At 43.1% G+C, this 23,492-nt stretch overlaps 1 protein-coding gene across 2 annotated transcripts in view; it reads right to left on the minus strand.

Moving 5' to 3' along the window:
• The window catches only part of PRELID3B (PRELI domain containing 3B), a 207,061-nt gene extending 184,687 nt beyond the window's left edge, over positions 1 to 22,374 (minus strand). Inside the window, exons 1-2 of one of the 2 annotated variants that reach the window (XM_044089978.1) lie at positions 22,181 to 22,374; positions 2,758 to 2,926 (exon numbers count right to left, since the gene is read on the minus strand). In XM_044089978.1, the coding sequence (XP_043945913.1) occupies positions 2,758 to 2,926; positions 22,181 to 22,212 (201 nt within the window). In that variant the 5' untranslated portion in view covers positions 22,213 to 22,374. Of the gene's footprint in view, positions 1 to 2,757; positions 2,927 to 21,563; positions 21,741 to 22,180 lie in introns of those variants that run through there. The other variant, XM_044089979.1, reaches the window with a different exon arrangement.
• Between the last annotated feature and the right edge of the window lie 1,118 nt (positions 22,375 to 23,492).

Raw genomic sequence — 23,492 nt, forward strand, 5'->3', positions numbered from 1 at the left:
GAGTGCTGTGCACAAGAGATGCCCTCGCAATCTGACAGATTTGGAGTGCTTTTGCAAAGAAGAGTATGCAAATATTACCACGTCAAGATGTGCCATGCTGACAGACTCCTACCAAAGACTGAATTATGTAATTAAAATCAAAAGGTGCTTCAATAAAGTATTAGTTTAAGGGTGTGCACACTTATGCAACCAGCTTATTGCAAGTTTTTATTTTTTTATTTTTTATGAATTCCTCCCCAACAGATTGAACTATACAGGTTATAGGTCACATTAAAAGGTGGGAAAAAGTTTTGAAATTACTGTGATCTCATTTTTTTTATATCACAAAAACCTGAGATTTTAACAGGGGTGTATAAACTTTTTATATCCACTATATCTACGAACTCGAATGTAATGAGTGTATTGTTACACTAACATTACATAAGCAACAGAACCAGTGAAAACAAGGTCAAGTAAAGTATGGACTGTCCAAAACAAGCCAAGCATGCACAGTCTAGGGCCCCAATGCCAGTCTAAGGCACCAATGCCATGGTATAAAACCCTTTCTTAAGGAGGAATGAGTCATCACAAGGAGCAGCTGTCATCCACACTATACAACATTACCTCCAACAGCATCTTAAGCAACAACCCATTTTAAAAAGACACTTCAAATATTTATGCAGCTAGTGTTAACAGCACACACGAGAAGGGATCGCACACTGCAGATTATTAACATTTTCCTAAGGCTCAAGTTAGACACAGTTGAGGCTGGACTAATTAAAAGTGCTTTTACTGCAGATTTACAGTCCTGCATAATGAGAAATAACTATATATCCATAAACTCAAAAGAATGTAATGAGTGTAATGTTAACTGACAATGTATATAAAACATAAGCAACAGAACCAGTCAAAACAAGATGTCAAGTAGAGTATGGACTGTCCAAAACAATAAACCAAGCGTGCACAGTCTAGGGCACCAATGCCAGGTAAAAACAAAAGGTACTGTAATTGCTGTTTTAATGGTTTCCACATCAAAGAACTAATAGAACAGATCTCGTACTCCCCTTACTGGTCAACCATGTCAGAACACTGGAAACCCAGACTGCAGAAAGGCTCCTTTAGCTACTTTCTAGGAGCCCCTGGAAACCTCCAATTAAGTCCAGAGGACTGACACCCTCTAAACTAGGACATCATGATCAAATGTCAATGATATGGAGCCGGGTATATGTGAATCTAGTCACCAGAGCGCACTAAACAAAAAGGCCACATGAGCAGTACAGCAAACAGTGTACTACTAAATGGCAGAGTGTGTACACCTATGTGAAAGTATTCTATTCTCACACACAGCCATCTCATGATCACATGTGGTCTTGTCTGATGCAAAAAGAAATATTAACATTTGAACCAGTTACTCCCAAGAGAATAAAACAGGATAAGAGCAGTAGAGGCATAAATTAGAGAGATTAGAAATCTCAAATGGAAGTGACAGCATAGCACAGCAGACAGCATGCCATTCTACACCAAGTAGAAAAGTTGACATTCACACAGGCATCCCACTGGTCTACACCTTCCTTTATTCAGTACATCAGCAAGAACCAGTCAATTGGTTTAACCATTTTCAACATGAAAGCTGGTGAATACACAGCTCACAACTCAAATCTCCAAGCTTTCCAGCTTCTGTGCATAAATCTGTGCACATCATTTATGCTATACGTACATTGTGAATTCATACAGACCAAGTAGAAAAGTTGACATTCACACAGGCATCCCACTGGTCTACACCTTCCTTTATTCAGTACATCAGCAAGAACCAGTCAATTGGTTTAACCATTTTCAACATGAAAGCTGGTGAATACACAGCTCACGACTCAAATCTCCAAGCTTTCCAGCTTCTGTGCATAAATCTGTGTGCATCCTTTATGCTATACGTACATTGTGAATTCATACAGACAGTATTACTCCATTCTTAAGTCACTGAGCACATTTCACCATTATAGCCCAGTAGCACGTTAAAGACTTTTGCAAACTAAGTGCTGAAAGCACAGCTGCACAAGGGGGTGGGGTGAAGGCGACAACAAAAACATAAAAATGACTGCCATGTAACAGAGCTTGTAGGAATCTGTGCAGGGCATTCTGCCAAAATTCCCACCCTGGTTATCTTTTCATTTCACTACATAAAATTTCTGCAGGAAACAAAAAGACAAATTTAGTAATACCTAACTTTATATCAATATTATGTAACTTTATCAATATCGTGCATGTCATATTCAGGTCACACAGACTAGAAGAAACAATAGGATCAATACAGCATCTGTCTGCCCCTTACACACATTTCAAATTGCTGAAGTTCAAAAAAATATCTATACTTAAAGAGCAGTAGGTACGACACATCCTTATCAAGTTTTCCATTGGTGTGACCCCCAAGAGTTTTATAAGTTCCGTTCCGGTTAGGTTGTAAAATAATCCATTTTTTTTAACCAGTTCTACATTTCTTCCACTTTCTATCCCAAACTGAATAACTTCACAACTGCAGGGAGTGCTAGCTCCCAGACCATGTAATTGCTTCCTAAAAAGACCCTAGCATGAGTGAAGCAGGATGGAATACAAAGTGAAACTGTACAGGGATGAGGAAGGATGTGGCTTCACTGAGCTAAGTACAAGGTGCTTCTCTGCAAAACTGTCAAGTACTAAGGGATGCACAGGGGCATCAGAGCTCCTCAAACAACTTCAAGATTATATGGACAAATTCTGCTGCTCATGCTGTAGATAAACACTTACAGATTTGACAACAGATGGAATGCCCCACTCCGTGCTGAGCAAACGGCTGCTATGTAACTTTCCAGTGGCATCTACATGTCGTTCTAATACGTCTACCCCCACAACACTTGTATTCATTGGATTTGGGTACTTCTGCATGGCAGCTTTGGTTACAGTTTCCCATGGGTGGCTGAAACAAAAAAAAAAAAATTATTAGCTCATAAGGAAGCCCATAATCATATAACAGCAGCGTATGGTATGTTCAAAGACATACTGAATGAATTCAACAACTGTCAGCAATAGCATATACATGTTTTTCAGCAAACTAAAAAACTGAAATGCAAAATACATCCGCACGTAAAACTAAATAGTTGGCCTTCCTGTTATTTATTCAAGAAGGCATTTATACACAAAAAGCTTAAGTTATGCCATGGGTACATTTATCTCGCCATTAAATCTAGGGCAGCCAAGATCAAGTAGAATACCTCTTCTTGTTCCTTCAAGACCCCCTACTTGTTTTTGAGAACTAGTTAAGCCTAGGAGGTACTTGCATATTATCGCAACCACATTTTCACTGTTGCAGTCATATCTATGGAGGTATGCAACTTTTGCATGACCCAGTGCAAAATGTCATTCTTACTCCTTGGTACTTACCCCAACATTTACATGACTTTTACGAAGAGGAACAATTTCAGAAATCCTCTTCCAATTTTGTGTGCATTACACACTGATGTTTCAGGGATCATGGCCGCTATCCAACTGCCACTTGGATTACTTTCACTTTGTACTTTGCAATGGGCAGACAAAACACAGATGCGGAGAAATTACTGTAGGTAAACTGCAGTATTTTTAACCGATGTTCAAACTAACCAGAGCATTTTTACTGATTTCACACGAAGGTGCATGATGTTGACAGCTGATTTTCTGCTCGGTTTTAAATGAGAAACTTGGTAGCACTGATGCGTCTTGCTTTGTGAAGGGGTATGTTCTGATAAAGAGATGTTGTGGTACAGTGATGTTTGATTTTATTCATGGTGTAACGTGGATTACTCATTCTGTGGTACTCAAGCAAATGAATCAGTGGTGCAACATGTGCTGCCACGACCAAGAAATGTGCAGCAGGCAGACTTGAAATAACAGAAACACTGTGAATGAAGTGCACACACAAGCAGTATGTTTTCTAAATTTTATTCACTAAAGGGTTGTGGTACAACAACAGACATTACATAACATTTGTACACCATTAACAACCCGACTGCATGATCCATGATCCTGAAGCAAATGGTCTGGCCGTTAAAAATGTGGTTGCAATAATACGCAAGTACCGCCTAGGACATACAGGCTAGCAAATAATCTAACCCACACAATACTAAGAGACACCACCACACCATCCAGAAATAGGAAAGAAAATACTTTGGCAAATTTTAAAAGTAGCAGCTCAAAGTAGTTGACAAAACAGGCTACATTTACTCCTGCTTGCAATGTTTATACCATTCCCCACCCACCCTACTACACAAAGAAAATAATCATACATTATCTATCCCAATGTTTAGTTAGCTGTTCTACTTTCTCAAATTTATCCCCCAGATGTTACTAAACTTGTTCTGCATCCCAGAATAAACATTTAAATGTTTAGGAGTACACTACAAGGCCATTTAAATTAATGCCTTAGATCTAGTACTAACAACTATGGAACGTCCAAAAGGACAACTTCATCCTAAGCATGTTTCTTTTCCACAGAGCACATTTCCTCCTTAGAGGAGGATCCCCATTATTTTCACATATTAAAATGCATGACTTAGCCAGTTTTTCTCCTTCTGTGGGGCTTCTTTCCTAGCCAGTTCTCAATATACACCGTTATTAGGTTGAACATTATCTCATATTACTCTTTTTAGGGATTTTTTTCCTTTGCATCTCTATACCTAGTTTTTGTTTTTGACAGGGAAAACTTAGTGTTACTGAACTCCATGGTTGTGAAATAAAATTCAGGATCAACATTCACATCTTTGGTTGTGTGCCTGGCACTATGTTTATGGATATCCCACAAGATCAGTATTATTCCATCATTTCCCTATTCATTAATCTACTCTTTGAACTTCCAAATGTCAACAGCATAGACTGGGATCCATAAAATAGAACTCACACACAGAACAGCTAACTTCATCTGCACTTGACTCCTAGAGAAGAAATTTAAACAAACTATTATTACACAGAAATCATAAGCAATATTTGGAACAGCTTGGAGGACAGCTTTCTTACAAGCACAAAAGAAACTTGTATGGTATTAACCCCTCCCCCCAACATACACAGATATTTAGGTGTAGTACTTTGCGGTGGTGGTGCTGCGGTAGCGTTGTCGCCTCAAGACGCTGTCCGGTTCAATTCTCAGCTAGAGTGTCTTCTGCATGGAGACATGCGTGAATGGGCGTACCTTCGTTGAAGGTTGTGCGTCAGGGCTGGCAACTCGGCACGTAAAAATCAACTGCCAAATCATTAGTGGACCGGAGTTCTGCTGTGGTGACCCCTAACCGGGAAAAGCCGAAAGACCCATACATACATACTTTGAACAGAAAAAAAAAAAAAAAAAAGTTAAATACTCCCCACAACATTCCACGGGTGTTGCCCATTTCGCCTTCATTCTTTACTGGCTGGGTTTGGAACAGTTTTTCGGTTCCAACTTGGCCATTTACAAAAACACAAGAACTTCAACTAGCTCGTGGCTTTCACCCTATCCCACAATGCCCCAGGGAATTTCCCAGACCTTGTTTGCTGGTATATCAGTATAGGCTTATAAAATTTTTACTACTTTACAACCTAAGAGGGTCAGAGAATATTCCACACCAAATATATCCTCTTGGTCCTCCAGGAGCCAAAGGTGGAGGGAGGGACACAAGAATGAAGCCAAGATGGACAACACACATGGAACGTTATGGTGAGTACACAACTTCTTTATGTGCATTATCCTATCTCACCTTCATTCTTTATTGGCTGGGACAGCGTCCCTAGCACCATCTATCTCAGGTGGCTCAAGGGAGAATATTCTTCAGAACACTGGACTCGAGGCCCCGTCCCTGTAGGCCAAATCAACTTTGTAACGAGTAAAGGTACGAGGGACTTGCCCATGTTGCTGCAACACACAAATGGTATCAATTGGCAGTCTGGCCCAAAAAGCAGAAGATGGCTCAAATAGTGGCCTTTTACTTCATCAGGAAGTTATTTGCATTTTTGGGACTGGTAGGTGAATGCAATGCAATCTGACAACCACCTGGAGAGAGTGACCTTTTTAACTGGAGCACCTCTTTTGCAATCCGAAAAGGACAAATAATTGGGCAGCCTTTCTAAAGTCCTTTGTTCTGGGCAGGCAGAAACGTAATTTTGTGTGTACATCTAGATGGTGTAACATATATTCTGCCTTATTGTCATACATTGGGGGGGGGGGGTGGTGGCAAGTCTATGAATTGTTTAAGTTGGATTCTGAGCACACTTTTTGCAGAAAGGACGGATTTGTGCGGAGAGAGACTATCCTTGTAGAATAGCATAAATGGGGGTTTGATAGACCATGCTTTTAGCTCCAAAAATCTCCTAGCTGAAGTGATAGCTATTAAGAAAATTATCTTCCAGGTTAAGAACTTCAATTCACAGATGATGCAGGTTCAAAGGGGGGGGGGGGGATCAAACGGGATAAAACAAAATTCAGGTTCCATGAGGGTATAAGTGATTTACCGGGCAGTCTTAACAGATTACTTCCGCTTAAAAAGGCTTTGCAAAGTCTGTGGGACCTAACATTAGGCACAGCTTCTCCCAAATGGAAATTACAGATCACTGCTAATTGGACTTTTAATAGTAGCTGCAGCTGCCCAATCATGAAACAGCTTTACTAAGAACTCCAGTATGGAAGATATAGGTGTAGAGAAGGGGTCAATATGACTAATGCCCAGGAGGAAAATCTTTTCCCATTTACTGACATACTTTTCTCGTAGAAGCTTTATAAGAAGATATTAGGACATGCTGCACTGAAAAGTGAAAGGTCTGTAGCCTGGCTAGGTTTGGATTAGGAAGAGCCAGGCTGTCAACTTGAGGGTTTGACTTGATGGCTGGAGCATTCCTGACGGATGGGTCAGAAGGTCCGGAACTGGGTCCAGAATCCAAGGCTCCTCCTGAAAATATGAGGCCACATGAAAGGGAACCAGATTTGGTGAGGCCAGTAAGAGGCAACAAGCATTAAGGTCCTTCCCAATGTGCTGGCTTTCTGAAGAACTTTGGGTATCAATGGGAAAGGAGGAAAGGCATAGAGGAGACCTGAGGGCCAATCATGTGCAAGTGCATCCCTTGCAGGCTCTTCCGGCGGGGGGATTAGGGCAAAGCAGCTGCTGCATTTGGAGTGCATGGACATGGCAAAAAGGTCACAGCAAGGCTGGCCCCATTTTCGGAAAATCATATCCGCTAGGTCTTGTTTGCGGGACCACTCGGGAGGCATCAGAATTACCCTGATGAGTTTGGCTGCCATCACGTTGGACTTCCCTGGGATGTGCGTTGCTACCAGAAAGCTTTGGGAAGAGGTCATCCACTGCCATACTCTCAGGGCCTCCCGGGCAGAGGGGGTAAGATCTGGTTCCCCCTGGTTTGTTTATATACCACACGCATTGCAGTATTGCAATCATTCCTAGCAGAAGAGAATCTTGAAATGCCTGAAATACTAAACCACCACTCATCTCTAGGACACTGATATGCAAGTGGGCCTAGTGCTCTTGCCAAGTGCCCTGTACCATCCTTCCCGGACAATGCCCCCCCCATCAGGGAAGCATCCATTGTCACTGTGGCTGTAGGCCGAGGAAGAACAAAGGGTCGACCTAAGGTCACTTGAGTGGAGTGAAATCACCAATGAAGGCCTTTCCTCCAAGATTCCATAACTATAATTTGGTGGGACTTGGACAGTTCCTGCATGGACCACTGAGCGAACAGCAGTCACTGAAGAATTCTCACGTGTAGTCACGCTAATGGGATTACATATAATGCTGCTGCCATGGTACCCAGCACTTTTAGAACTGTTCTTGCTTGAACCTTTTTGTTGAACAGAAGGATTAAAACCGGACGAAGGGTGTGAACTCTTTCTGGGGGAACCTTTACCATCATCATTTTTGTGGTATCTAGATATGCTCCTATAAAAGACGATATGCTGAGATGGCAATAAGGCAGATTTTTCATGATTTATTGTGATCCCTAAGCGAAAGCAGAGTTGCAATGTGGTGTCTCTTGCTTTTGAGTAGATGCTCAGTGGTGGCGGTTAGGAGCCAGTCTAGATACAGAAACACTTTGAATCCTAAACATCTCAGGTGAGCCATAACTACTGCCATACATTTGGTGAACACCATGGAGGCTGTGTTTTGACCAAGGGGCAGAGCTCGAAACTGGTAGTGACGGGCTCCCAGCCGAACACACAAATAACTCCTGGACAGTCTGTCCATTTGTATGTGGTAATACACATCCTGGACATAAACAGAACACATCCAATTGTCTTTTCCCAGAAAAGGGAGAAGTGACTGCAGTGTCACTATCTGGAACAGACTTTTTTTTACTGCCTTGTTCAGCTTGCTGACATCCAGGATGGGTTTCCAGTCCCCCGTTTTCTTTGGAACTAAAAAAGAACCCCGAGTAAGTTCCAGATCCTATCTGGTCTGTGTGACTATATGGATGACTCTTTTCTAGCAACCTCTGTATTTCTAGCGTTGCTTGTTTCTGTGGGTGGAACTTCCAATGTGGAGCAGGAAAGGAAAAGGGTATGGAGTAGCCTCTGGATACTATGCTTTGGACCCATTTGTCTTTTGAGAGTTTTAGCCAAGCTTCTGGGTACAAAGACAAGCGACCCCCCCCCCCCCCGACTGCCTCCAGAGATGGACAGACGGGTCTCCTTTCAGGAGTGCTGAAAGGGGTTGCCAGGGAAGGATTCCATGTCACCCTGGTTTTGCAGACCTCCTCTGCCACATGGCCGGCATCTTCCATTATTGCTTTCCCCTCTGCCCTTGGGGGAAAAGATCACTACATGTGTCTTGAACTCCCCCCTAGGATTTTCGAAACCACATAAGGTCTAGATGGTAGGGAAAAACAAACTTCTATGGCAGAGAGAGTTTCTCGTTTCTGTTCACCTGGTTAGTGTGTCTTTGACTTTAGGCCCGAACAAGGATGAGCCATTGAAGGGGATGTTAAGGAAGACTTAAAGGGCTCTGCCAAGCTACACAAGCGCATCCAGGAATGCCTTCTCAGGGAAATTCCTGAACCCGCTGCCCTACTCACTCCATCAGCTGCATAGGAAATAAGTCTCATGGAGGAGTTTGCCACTGAATTTAAGGTGGAGAGCTGGGAAAAAGAAGTTGTGTCTTACCATAACATTCCATCCGTGTTGTAGATCTTTGTTCATTCATTACTATTAGGACCTCAGTTCTGTCCTCGGAACCGATACAGCCGTTTCCAAGCTCGCACCAGCCAAAAACTCTCAGCTAAGACCTACCCATAATGCCCCTCTCCTAGTTACTCCAGATCAAGTTTGTCCATCCCTATATAATAGACGTAGTAATAGAAAAAAAAAAATGATAGAAGGCTCGCTCTGTGCAAATACCCTAACCAAGAGTTCCTAAAGTCCACCAGGAGTCCAGGAAGTAATGAATGAACAAAGATCTACAACAGATGGAATGTTATGGTAAGACAATGTCTGATGTTGTAAATCTTTGTTCATTAATTACTATTAGGACAGAGTCCCCAGCTACTTGAGTCCTGGGTGGCCCTAAGGAAAGATATTCCTTAGCACCATAGAACCGAAAGATGCTAGTACCCTGAAGGCCAAATCCAATTTCTAATGAGAGATAAAGGTATGAGGTCTTGCCCAAGTGGCTGCTGTGCAGACATCATTCATAGATGCTCTGGAATGAAATGCTACAGAAGTAGCCATAGATCTGGTAGAATGAGCCTTTATTCTGGAAGGTAAGGACAGCTTATCCTGTTGGTAGATAAAGGTAATGACATTTCTGTTGGTAGATAAAGGTAATGACATTTCTAAGCCAGGAGGATAAAGTCACTTTGGAAACAGGTTTATCCAATCTGGGCCCTGCAAAGGCCACAAACAATTGATCTGTTTTCCTGAAAGATTTAGTCCTGTCCAAACAGCAACAAAGCTAGCTGCCGATGCACATCAAGGGTGTGCAAAAGGTACTCCCTCTATTAGAATGCTGAGGGAAGAAAACTGGCAGGAATGGAAAATCCAGAAATGACCTTGGGCAAGAAAGAGGGGTCAGTACGAAGGGACACCCTATCCGTGTGGAAGGTCAAGTAAGGTCTCTTGACACCAAGGCCTGCAGCTCGGATACTCTTCTCGCTGAGGCAAGTGCTACTAGAAGTAAGTTTTTCCATGAAAAAATTTTAAAGTTTTAGCTTTTGAGTCAAAGGGCTCGAAAGGAGGACCTGTGAGACTGAAATACAAAAGTCAAGTCCCAGGGTTCTAAGGGAGGCTTGACCAGAGGTTTAACATGCAATACTCCTTTCAAAAATGTCAGGCGATGTGACAATCGAAGAATCATCAAGACCATTATGAAAATTGGCGATGGCTGCTAAATGTACAGTGATGATCACTGCTGAAGCTCCTGCATGTAAAAGAGTAGTCTGGTACTGTAGGATCTTTTGAATAGGCATAGAGAAAGGATCCAAGTTCTGATCCTTGGCCCACATAGAGAACCTAGTCCATTTACTAGAATAATTCCTGCTTGAAGGTTTGTGTGAAGCCAGAAGAATTTCACCAAGAGGAGATAGGATGTCAGGCAGCCTGGCAATTACTGGAAGTGGAGAACCAAGCTGGGAGCTCGAGACTGTGGAGGTTCAGATCAATCAGTCCCAGAGGATGAGATAACCGGTCTTGGGAATGATCCAGGATTCACGGGCTGTGAATCAGATGGGGCCACAGAAAAGGAAACCAGACTTGACAGGACCAGTAGGGGACAAAGAGGATCACTTTGCTTCTCAGCCGTTTTTCTGGAGAAATTTTGGAATGAGGGGAACGGCATATAGAAGACCCAGAGGCCAATCGCGCATTAGAGTGTCCCTCAGTGGTTCCCCCTGAGGGGGGAGGAAATCAAGGCAAAGTAGCTTCTGCATTTGTAGTTTAGGGGGGGGAAGCAAACAGATCGCAGCAAGGCTTGCCCCAGAGTTGGAAGATCCGATCCGCTGTTACAGGGTTGAGGGACCACTCGCGAGGCATCAGGATGTTCCTGTTCAGACTGTCTGCAATAATGTTGGAAATCCCAGGAATGTGTGTTACTATAAGAAAGCAGTTGGAAGCTATCGCCCAGTGCCAAATCCTCATGGCTTCCCGACACAGGGGGCAAGACCTGGTTCCGCCTTGCTTGTTGATCTACCAGACGACATGTTGTCTGACTGAACTGCAATGGTCCCAGAGGGTAGGGAAGCATGGAACGCTTGCAACGCTAAGAGAACTGCCCTCAGTTTCAGGACATTTATGTGCAAATTGACCTCCATGAGGGGACCAGGTGCCTTGGACAGTCTTTCCCTGGAAATGCCCCCCCCCACCCTAACAGGGAAGTGTCCGTGGGCTGGGGAAGACAGAACAGTCGACACCAAAGATTCGTTTGTAGCTTCATCCACCATAGCATTTCTTCCTTGCAACATATCATGTGGTCCAGTGGGCGAGTTAAAAACAACCATTGTGTGGAAATGAGCCACTGCAGGATTCTGATGTGCAGTCTCGCCAGTGGTACTAACGTAATGGCAGCTGCCATGGAGCCTAAGAGTTGCAGTACAAGACGTGCTGGTACATAGGTCTGAGGAAGAAGGTCTTGGATTTGGTGTCTTATTTTTGAAAGCCTGTGAGGGGGGAAGAGAAGCTTGACAGGATGTTATGTAGAAGATCAATCCAATAAATTCCAGTGTCTTCGTTGGGAACATTTGAGATTTGTCCTTGTTGATTGTAATCCCCAAGCGAAGAGCAAGACCTTGAGTGTAAGAGGGGCTGCGGACTAGGACATTTCTGGTCGGAGCGGTAAGGAGACTACATACGGAAACACCTGGAATCCTTGTAATTGAAGAAGATGAGCTACCCAACTGCCATACATCTGGTGAACACTCAAGGGACTGTCGAGAGACCGAATGGCAGTGTCCTGAACTGGTAGTGATTGGCTCCCAGCCGGAAGCGGAGAAACCTCCGAGAGCAGTGCTCCATCTTTATTTGGTAGTACACGTCCTGGAGATCTATACAGCACATCCAGTTGTCCCTCCCTAGGAAGGGAAGAATGGACTGTACTTTGACCATTCGGAATTTTGTGAGGTTTGATAAATTTGTTCAATAGGCTGAGATCCAGGATTGGTCTTAGTCCCCTGTTTTTTTTTTTTGTGCCAAAAAAATAAATAAATAAAATAAAGCCTGGATCCTGCCTGGTCTGGTGGTACTGGTTGGATGACTCTCTTTAGCAGCTTTTCTATTTCTAAGGCCAATTCCCTCGGATTGGTGGTACATCAGGCATTCGTTTGACAGGTCTGGGAATTAAATCAAATGGTATTTGGTAGCCTCTGGATATTATTCGCTGCACCCAAACAAAACATCGGTAGTAAGATGCCAGGCTGGTAGGTGCACAGAAAAATGACCCGACTGCTTCCAGAGGAAAGCAAATCGGGCCGCTACTCAGGAGGAGCACTGGTAGGGTCATCCAGAGAAAGAATCTCTAGTGCCCTGGTTATGCGGACCCCCTCTACTCCGAAAGAGGCGTCTTCCATACGAGTTGCCCCCTCTGCCTGGGGGGGGGGGGGGGGGGGTATTGTTCACCACAAGTGTCACGAAAAGATCTTTGGGATTTTTTGAACCACAGTTTTCCTCCCTTCTGGTTCCTGGAGTAGGACTTCTGGGGGTTGGAAAAGCGTATGCCCACAGCAGACAAGGTCTTGCTCACTACATGCAACTGTGTCTCGTACTTTGGGTCCAAAAAGTGCAGATTCATTGACAGGTGCATTGACGAAGGAAGAATTTAAAGGGGTCTGCGAAGTCACACAACCAAGCATTAGGTCTCATGACAATGCCTGATGTGGTAGCTCGAGCTGCCCCCCTCAGTGGTGTGAGATATCAAAACACATCGAGGAGTTACAGATGGATTCAAGGGTAGCTAGCTGCGAGGCGACAGTATCACGCACCTCATCATGCAGTACCCCCAAAGAGGAAGACATTTCGGAAATTATGTCTCTTTGGAGGAGAGACAAGTGTGCCAAATAGTTCAGCGATTGAATGGCAAAAGTCAATGAAGCATAGGTCCGCCTCCCTAGTCTGTCCATGGTCCGGGACTCCCTGTTTGGAGGATGGACAGTGGAACAATCTTCTGCCAGTTCCCTCTTGGTGGCCACCACCACAATCATAAGAATCAACTGTCAACTGCTTGGACCAGTTGGGCTGGTCTTCAGATGTAGATAAAATTCTGTCTGCCCTCCGGGGGACAGGTTCTACATTGTTCGGGACCTTCCAGGCACGCTGCATATGAGCTGAACAAGGTCATCTGCTGGTGGGGTCACCCAGGAAGTAAATGGTTGGGCACGGAAGGACTGAAAGAACACATATTCCTCAGAAGGGTTAGAAGACAGTCTCCCCACTGCTTGGGGATTTCGAGAGGGTCTCTGAATGAGACGTAGTCTGGGGGAGACTGTGGGGACCCTTCCTCCTCATCAGCGTCTTTCGGTGATGGAATCCTCTGGGGAATCAAGGTGCTTCCTCTTGCACCATTTCTTCCGGGGTGGCTCCCCAGTGGGATCTTCCGAGGACTCCAGAGAAGGCATTCCCTTCAAAGGGGGTTCTTGCGACTCCCATGCCCAGGGTCCCGAAACAGAGGGGAGAGGTGCATGCTGGGGGGGGGGGGGGCTCATACTAAATGTCATTAATGCTGACTGCGAGCCTTCGAGTGAAGGACTCTCCCCCATCCCCTGGACAGCAGGCTTGCCCGAGGAGGCATAGGGGTCCGGAACTGGGAAGGACAACCTAGGAACCATAGTCACAACCCACCCAGAGTAGCTCACCTCCAGGTGAGGAGCTCTGAGAGGACTAGGAGCTGTGGACATAGATGACACCAGCGAGAAAACAGGCACCAGGCTAGGTACCAAGGTACAGACGATCCAAGTACTGCTCTGAGAGAGCATCGGCTCCACCGGAGCCGATGTAGCAAGGGTGGTCGGTACAGACAGGGGAAAAACTGCTCGGAGCAGAGACAATATGCAATGGAGTGGACATCGGTTCCGAGATCTGGGTAGAGGCTGGAGGATAAAACAGGGGAAGATGTAGTAAAAGATTCCACGCCAAGTGGGACTGAAGGTCCAATTAGAATGGGCAATCCCCTAGCTGCCAAAAGCTGGTCCACAACCCACACTAGAGCTAATTCAGGAAAAACTCCTAGTGGATCTAAAGAATGCTGCTGAAGGAGAATCAGGTCTTTCTAGAAAGAGGCTAAACCTCTGCCCCAAAAAAGGGTCATTGGAGAGTATCTTGCCCTTGGCAGATATTTGAGTTTTGGAGCCGAAGAAACTGTCGGCACCATGACCGGGGATGGTGCCGAAGCAGGTAGTCAGAGCCAATGTCTGATCCAAGGACGGCACCGAAGTCTATGGTGCCGAGGGTGGAACCGAAATAGGGGCGAATATCATGGACGGCACCGACAGAGAAGATACAGAGCCTGGTGCCCAAGAGGTCTGCGCTGCGGTCACCGAAGCACAGAGCAGACTCTGTTCTGTAACAGACATGCAGGAACGGAGTGACTCCATTTTTCCTTATGTTTATTGGTCTTTGGAGGGGGTGAGACCTCTGACCCAGATGGAGCCTCCGAAAAAGGTGCCTTGATTAAACCTTTTAAAATAAGCTTATTTTTACGTTCTGCTAGTGTACGATTACTAAGACTAGCACAGATGTCACAGTCAGCTTTAATATGATCCATGCCCAAACAGCAGACAAGCATGTTTATCAGAGTCAGGCATCTTACGCCCACACTTGTCACACTGTTTAAACCAACTTGGCTTTGTCTGACATAGTAAGGCAACAAGGCTATCCTATAGAAAAAACAAAATAAGGAAGAGAAAAAGTTGAGAATACCAACGATGGTAAGGAAGGGCCTGTCGAAGGCAGGAGACAGGGACAGTAGCAATAATGGTAGAAATTAAAAATTACCAAGGTAAAGGGATAGGGAATAGAATTAGGTTATAGACTACCGTGAAAAAAGGCCAAATAAAATTTTTTTAGAGAAACCATCTTAAAAACGACAATTTTCTACTTGGCTTTGAGAGAGATGGCTAGCACGTCTGACTAGGAATGTGGCAAACGAGATCTGGAGTAACTAGGAGAGGGGAATTATGGGTAGGTCTTAGCTGAGAGTTTGGCTGGTGCTGAAGAGAAGGTTTGCATTCCTTATCTGTCCACTGTACAAGACTTTGTTCAGAGGATGAACACAGAAGACGTCTCAGACTGCCTTCTTGGTGGCCGCTGCCACCACCATAGCATCTACCGGGACACCTTTTATACGGAAAGTTTTATCCTTGGGGGATGTGATGAATTTGTTTGGCCTCAGAGACGGGCTCCACTGAGTCTGGAGTCTCCCACTAGGCCTATGAGCTCATCGAAAGTCAGACACACCCAAGTGGGGGAAGGTGAGACCCAAAAGCCTTCAGGTAGACAGACTCCTCAGAAGGTTGATGGGATTCCAGCCACCTCTTTGCTTACGTATTTCTAGGATTCCTGCAAAGGAGACACCCTCAGGAAGGTGATTGCTGGGACCCTTCGGACTCATCCAAGTCTGTGTCAGGTGTGACAGACTCCTCTGGGGAGTTCAGATGCTTTTTCTTGTATAATCTCTTGAGGGACCTGTTCTGAAACCTCAAGAATACCCTTCTGAACACAGGGGTTCACCCAATGGGGCATACTGAGGTTATGGGTCTCCGGATCCGTGTGGATGTGATTGTGCTGAGACAGACACCGGTGCCTTTAGGGGAGGAATGGCTGGATCTGAGAGTGGAGCTGCCCAAGGGGACAGTGTTATCACCTCAAAGACACCCCACCCATGACCTGAGGAAGCTCCAAAGAGCTAGAAGACATCCCTGGTACCAAAGGGTTGGCTCTGAGGCTGATGTAGGAGCCAAGCTTACCCATGCCGGATCAGACTGTCCTCCCCAGACCAGACTAGAGAACGTCGGCTCTTAAGACTCCCCAACCTCAGACGGCACCAAGACGTCGGAGCGGTAGTTAGGGCAGAAGATCCTGGAATAGGTCTCTGCTCTGACGGTTCTACTATGATCATCTTCATGCATTCCGGGTCGGAGGAGGAATCGATGGTGACAGGACAAGTCTAGACTGTTCCAAACCCCCCTGGATTGGCTCCAAAAAAATTTTGGCCAGCACCAGTGTCCTTAAAAATCTTCGCACCACACGATCCACATCCTTATTTGAAAGGCTCCTGGAGGATCAAGAGGACAGAGCAGGAGATCGAAGCTTGCAAAATTGGCGATCTTAATGCCAGAGAAACCAGCTCTAGCACTGGAGACCGGATCTGACCTTGCAAAACCAACTGTTCCAATACTGAAGGAGCCGAGGTGGATGGTTTCTTGATAGACAGATTTCGGGTCTGGTGAGGAAATCTTTGGCAATTTCTTAGTCGGTTCAGAGTGATCCAATGAAGTAGATGAGGATCTTTTCCAGATTTAGAAGGGGAAGTGGTATGTTTTGTAGGACTCTGACCTTCTCCTATGGTCTCTGAGAAGAAGTCTAACAATCCCTTAATCATCAACTTATTCTTTCAAGAACAGCTCTGGAGCTAAACAAATAGCAAATATAACAGGACTCAAGTGTACTGCTCCAAGGCAGTACACACAATATGCCCAGTTACTGACATCTTCTGAGAGCACTTCGAAACCCCCGAGGGTTTAGTATCTTTTGGCTGTTTAGACATAACAGTTAACACAACTTACCACCACAATTAAAGTTTTTTCATATTTAAATTGTAAGGGGAAAAGCCATTTAACTCAAAGTAAAAAGGAGCTAGCTTGGATGAACACCACACTAGAGCAGGGACAAACGGGACAAACACTAGAGCAGGGACAAATGGGACAAACACTAGAGCAGGGACAAATGGGACAAACACTAGAGCAGGGACAAATGGGACAAACACTAGAGCAGGGACAAATGGGACAAACACTAGAGCAGGGACAAGCAACCTCTTTTTTTTTTTTTTAAATATATAAACAAAGTAAAAAGAAAAAATAATGTGCACACACAAAAAAAAGCCCTCTAACTTAGACGGGCTGATTAGCTCTCAATCCTAAATGAGCTAATGGCAGTCGGTATAAAGAGAGTCTAAATAAATGGCTAGATGAAGCAACTAGCTTGACAGTAAAACAGAAAAAAAAAAAAAGAGAGAGAGGGACACTTTATATAAAAATCAGGCTTAAAAAAAGAGGCCCTCTACATTTACAAACTAACACTCAATTTACTGCTTAATAAATGATCCTAAAGGCAACAGAACACTCCTGAAAAGCCAGGATAGGTTACATATCAAATATCAATACTCAAAAATACTTTACTGCTCAAACAAAAACAAGCCTAAAGAAAACACGGTTGTTTAAATCATTCGAAAAGGCTGGGATAGGGGAAAAGAAAAATTTGGCCTTGTGATTAATGACTGCCACAGTAAACAGCAAGATAAATCACAGTCAAAAAAATTGTTAAGCCTAGTTTAAATTACTCCACTGCTCAAAGTCTACCTATATCACAACACACATTCTTACATTAAATGATGCCTCGTTTTGTGTCAAAATTCAGTAAACCATTTCAGGTTTCACACTCCCTACCTCATCACAATATATTTTAAGGCCACAAAAGCCATGCATTAATATTTACATAAACATATATCCTTCCAATATAATTTAATCTGCAGATAAGCAATGCACAAAGTATGAAAACCAAAGCTTTTGCTAAACTAAAAAATTCTGAAGATATACAAAATGTTCTGTAATTACCATGCCAAAAAACAGCCATATTCCCTACTCAAAAGAATGAAACAATTGTCTGAAAGTAAGCCATTTCACTTTTTTCATCCCTGCCAAAAAAAAAAAAAAAAAAGTCAAGTACTACATGCACATCACTGAAGCAAAATAGACTACCCATGTAGTACATGCACACCACAGAAGTACACAGAATATGCCCACCACCCTCTTAAGAATAAAGCATCGGGCTCATCCCTCCATTGACATATGGTGACAGCTCAGCTTCAATCAACTGTTTAGGCCTTTTAACTTTGTAAGGGAGCGACAAGTGGCAGAAGAGTTTTATTGTGTAGAGTTGCCAGCCCAGTGCTCAAGTTTCCACAGAAGGTATAAGCACACACAAACACCCCCCCCCCCCAGGGCCAACTTACAATGTCCAATCCACCTGCAGCATGTCTTGGTAATGTGGGAGGAAACCTACGTGAACACAGGGAGGACATGCAGACTCCACATAGAAGGCACCCCAGCTGAAAAATCAAAGCGAATAACCTCTTGTTGTGCGGCAACACTAACCGCTGCACCACTGTGCCACCCAAGTGGTTTCACACCGTGGGTGTAAATTTATTGAGTACTCTTAACAGATGTGAGGGAGGGGGGAATAAAATATAAAAACAATGCCCCATGGGGGTGAAAGGTTGGCATAATGGTTAAGGTGCTTACCTTAGAAACACAAGATGCAGGGTTTGATTCTGACATGGGGTAAACTGCTCGGCTTAAAAATGGCCCATAAGGGCAGTTAGCCTAGTACTAACCTATTAACCTATATTCCTCAGAAACTTTACCAAACATGCAGAATACTCTAGGTATAAACTGTTAAGCAGCGGACATTGCAATTTTTTAGGCTTTCTTACAGCACATTCAAAATACTTCTCTTCTTGCGACCATTTCACTTGGCCAGTTTCCACCCAAGACTGTATATGTGCCCTCAAGGAGAGCTATGCAAGTCATGCCTTGGGTGAAATTTATTTATACCAAACAATTATCCGGGTCCTGTTTAATAAATGAGAGTCTGCCGCACTGCTTTACTGCAGGGGGAGGCTATCCTAGAGGTGAGGGGCTGGCTGAATAATCCTTCTCATATCGCTTTATTTATCCATCTACCGAAGTAGGTTCGGATCTCATTATAGTACTTGCAAAATTGCTTGATTTACGTATGTACAAGTCATCTTGGACTACTGGGTCCCTGACTGCTCAGAAGGCAAGGCATAGGTCTCCAATGAAGAGCCTATAAGGCTTACGAATTTTGAACTTATAATGTTTAGGAACCTCTGGGGTCGTTCCAACTGTGAGATTTCTAGAGGTACATCTCAAAAGGAACACTATGATTTGATCAGTGCTGAATACAAAGGGAAATCTCAGTTGCTGATCTGGATAGGGCTGATCTGGATAGTCCCTCGGCGAACACTTTGCCAAGTAGCATTTCCCCCCCCCCCCAACAACTGTTGCTACATGGTGGTCAAAGGAGGGGGGAATTTGCAGCCAAAGTTTCCACCTCCCAGTACTATAAAACTAGATTTTCAACATTATATACTTATGGTATCACAATACAGTCTTAATATAGTTCTTGCCTTTTTCTTGAAATCTTATTCAAGTGCTTGATTATTTGTTCCTAAGCAACTCTGACAAGACTAGTTTCTCTTCCGTCATCAGGCCAAAAATTGATTACATCATCTCTTTTGCTATGTACCTTTCCAAGCAATTGGAGACACCGCAAAATTGAAGAACCCACAAAGGTCCGTGACAAGGAAAATTCAAGGTCTTCAGCATCTGTCCTATGTGGATCACCTGGAAATCACTGTCACTCAGTTTCATACACACTACTCAGAAGCAATCTCTGCCTTGCATATAAAAGCAATCTCTGGCCCTGCTTTATTGGACACGTTCCCACTTCATGTCAAACAGTGCACCTCAAGGGTCCTCTTCAAACGCAATCTTGACGATATTTTAACAGCCCTAGGGCCATGGGCCACTAGTCTAGTAACTTCCTAGGATTCTATGAAAGTTTACTGCTATAGATGTATTTTTCAAAATATCTGCTCAACTTACACTTCAATCGTTATAGTCACACAAACACTTAAATAGTCACACAGAGTCCAGTTTTATCCATTATTGACATCTCCAATTCTATATATTTATGTGGGTATAAAACTCCCATTTCAAAACTACATGCCCAGACAATATCTGTAGCGATGTTATAAGTGAATTTTGAGACTTCATAAAATTTGAGGAGATTATTCAACATAAAGTGCACACTGATTAACTGGTTTCCGGGGGTGGGGTTAGATCCGTTTCTAGCTTATGGCCTGACGTAATCAGAATTACAAAGAAGAGTTGTGCATGATGACACAAATTGCAAGTACTAGGTCAAGAATAGTTTGCACTACGGTTGAGCTAGTAATCTAATCCACTGAATCTTTATCAAGGTGTAAAAACCAACAATCATATTTGACCTTGGTAGCCTAGCTCTCAACCTCTTAGCACAAAAAATCTAGACAAAGCCAAAAATAAAGGTGGGACAAAACCAAAAAAATAGGAATATATTTTAAATATTGCTCTTATAAACTTTTAAGTTACTACAATAAAAAGTTTTCAGTTACCAGCAAATGCATTCTGAAGGATCTAAAGTCTGAAGCTCAAATTCCTGTCTTCAGGGAATCTTCACTGATTTGGCACAAAAAAAAAAAAAAACCCAACAAATATTAACAAGATCAGACCCCAAATACAAGAGGTATGCTTGGCGGTGGGAGGTACTCCAGTCAATTAATGGATAAAGTCTCACAGAATGACCTTTAGGAACTGGACATAGACTTCTGGGGTCACAGAAAGGCAAATACTAAACTAAATGCATAGCATCTATAAACCACAAATATTCAATGACAGGCAATTGCTTACTTTAGGAAGGCATTATACCACATACAGATGTGAGCGTGTGACGACTAAGTGCTTCATACCTCTAAGCGTACCTCATTATGAGGAACATTCCTCATTTTGAGTCTTAAAAAATGCCCACTTTCCTCACTGTTCCACAATGAAAGGCTCCGTCACATTTAGTGCTAAGATGAAGTATTTACCATGAATATCAATACTCTTATTAATTTGTCACATAAATGCTCAATAAGTATCAAGTAGCATTATAACCACCCGGTCAGCTTCACATTTCAAATGTTAGAAAGCTGTGCAAGTGTTCTACATTCGGGACACTTTGAAATAAAGGAAGACTGACAGCACGATTAGAAAGTTAAAGGAAATAAATGAAACTTTATATCGGGCATTACTGATTTAATGTCAGCAAAAGACGGTCTCACGCATCTAGCAAATGTGTTTCTGCCTTCCTGCTAAAACCAAGGGCCTTATGAGTCCTTTTGGGGGCATAACCCATCGATAGATGTTACAGTCTTAAAAAAATACAATATTTCACCGGAACATTAATATCCTTAAAAATGTATGTCAGGCATTATAATAATGTCAACCCACGTCACATCGGGGGGCTCTGCTTACTGCTACACATCCTGGTATATCCAAATACAAACTAAATTGCCCATGAGGTGCTACGAAGTAGTTCACCCACGTTAACCCGATTTCTTACTGCCTTGTGCCCTGAACCATCCTATAACTCACTGTAACGTAGTTCATGTTATCTAGTTTTTTCCTCTCTTATTTGCTGGTACCAGGACTGTGACCTTAAAAATGTCACGAGAGCAGTCCAATTCTCTGGGAATCTTAGATAAACTAAAATGTTGCGCAAAACAAAATTTGGCAGAACATGTACTTACAAATATTATACAACTCCAAACAGATTTAGTTGTTAAAAGCGAACGCTTTATTGCATTTACACGTTATAAAGGACATCTCTATGTGCAACTGCAATCGGCTCCGGAGCTACTTTGACAGCTGTAAAATAAGCCAACTTGACCGTGAGAAGGAAACACATTTCTCATACAAAAACAAAACGGTGTTTTTCGCAGTATACAAAGAACACACAACGTGAACGAACTTATGCACATTAGACCATTACACAGACTTAAAATCTTTAAATAGTTATGCAACATTACAGAATCGTCGCAGGGGAAAAAAGCGTGGATAGAGGGAGGGGAAAGGCATGACATTAAATGACGATTCATTCTCAGACAGGCCCATTATACTACTAGGCGTCATAACCTACTAAACCTCAATCATGTGCTCGTCTCTCTCAGATACTTATTTTCACCAAACACGCAATTCATAAGGAAACTTTTTCTCTTTAACTTTACTCCACCATCGTTCTTCTAGGACTTACTATTACTCATTTAATAATCCAAGTTAAGAAACGACCGATTATACTTCTTATTCTTTCAACCACTGAAAGAACACACAGCTTCCAGAATGTTCTTTTCCCAACTTCATCACTTACTTAAAAATATGCTCCGAAGCCCAGATTTTCATTTTTGTCCGCGGTCCGACAATTTTCACCTTTCTGTAACTTTGAAATTGGACTAGAGGACAAACTTTACGTTACTATTTGCCGGCTTCTCCGCGACGTAGTGACTGAAATGCAGTCCTGCAAACTGAGATCAGCCTGAAACTCCGCCCTTGTCGTCCCTCCTATCGAGCGTCATCAGTTAGTTGTTACGCTCACTGGAAAAAGTGCCTGCTGCCATGCTGGTCTTATGGTCGTAGTCAAGTTCCTAAATTTGTTGTTGTTGTACGAGTTACTATGGATTCCAGTTAGGCTGAACATTTAAAGAAACACTATGTACTCTGGAGGGATACTGCGTAATTAATCACGCAACATGTCAGTAACACTCAGAAAGGTGGGGGGAGGTAGATCGGTGAAAGTTGTTTTATGTCCGTTAAAGAATCGAAGTACTTGCCAAAACTCTCAGAACCACTTTGTATGTTTTTCTGAGTAGAATTAACGATGAGGAATATTTGTATAGGTTAAGTTCGGTTATTAAGCATTGTATGTATTCGTCCTTAAACTTGTAACTTAAAAAAACTAAGAGGAGTAAGCCTAAATATAAGGGCACTCAGGACAGGATTGATTGCGTTTGAAAAACAAGTTTTCTGGGAGGTCTTTTTATTTCATTTGTAACTGTATAGCTGGTTCTACACCTGACAAGCGTACCTGCTGTTTGTCCTACTACCTCAGAATATCGCTTGTTGTTTTATCTCGCCAGAAATATGTTTTACGTATGCGGTTATTCGTTCTTTGATAACGGGGAGCTGAAGATGGTCTTCAGACCCCTTTTCAGCCTTGATCCGGGAGCAGAAGGAGGCACAAAGGTGCAAGGAACAGATTCAAATACAAAGATTACACATGTAACGCAGTTTGGTTGTATAAGTTTTACAGAGAGTAAACATTTCAGTTGTACAGCAATCTAACACTGTTCTTTCTCTTCCGATTTTCCTCCATCCTTGCAATATAGGTCAAAACTGAACTGAAATAACTGTAACAAATCGGGAGTCTGGAGCCAGTAGATCCCGAGAAGTCATGGGGTTCTAGATACTGTATTGTGCATTTTAGAGTTGTTTACAAACCTTTGATCTAGTGATTGATTGTATCCCCCCAAAAAAATTAACTAAGGAGTTTCAGAAAGAAAGATATTTTTTTTATTTTCTTTCAAGGAAGAAATACGTTGTGCACAAGGCTTAATGTTAAATGCCAACAAACACAGTAGTTCTCAATAAAATAAAAATGTTAACACATAAAAGGGTGCATATCA

Source organism: Protopterus annectens, chromosome 12.part0, assembly GCF_019279795.1.
Source record: "Protopterus annectens isolate FY-2018-M chromosome 12.part0, PAN1.0, whole genome shotgun sequence".
NCBI classification, from domain to species: Eukaryota; Metazoa; Chordata; order Ceratodontiformes; family Protopteridae; genus Protopterus; species Protopterus annectens.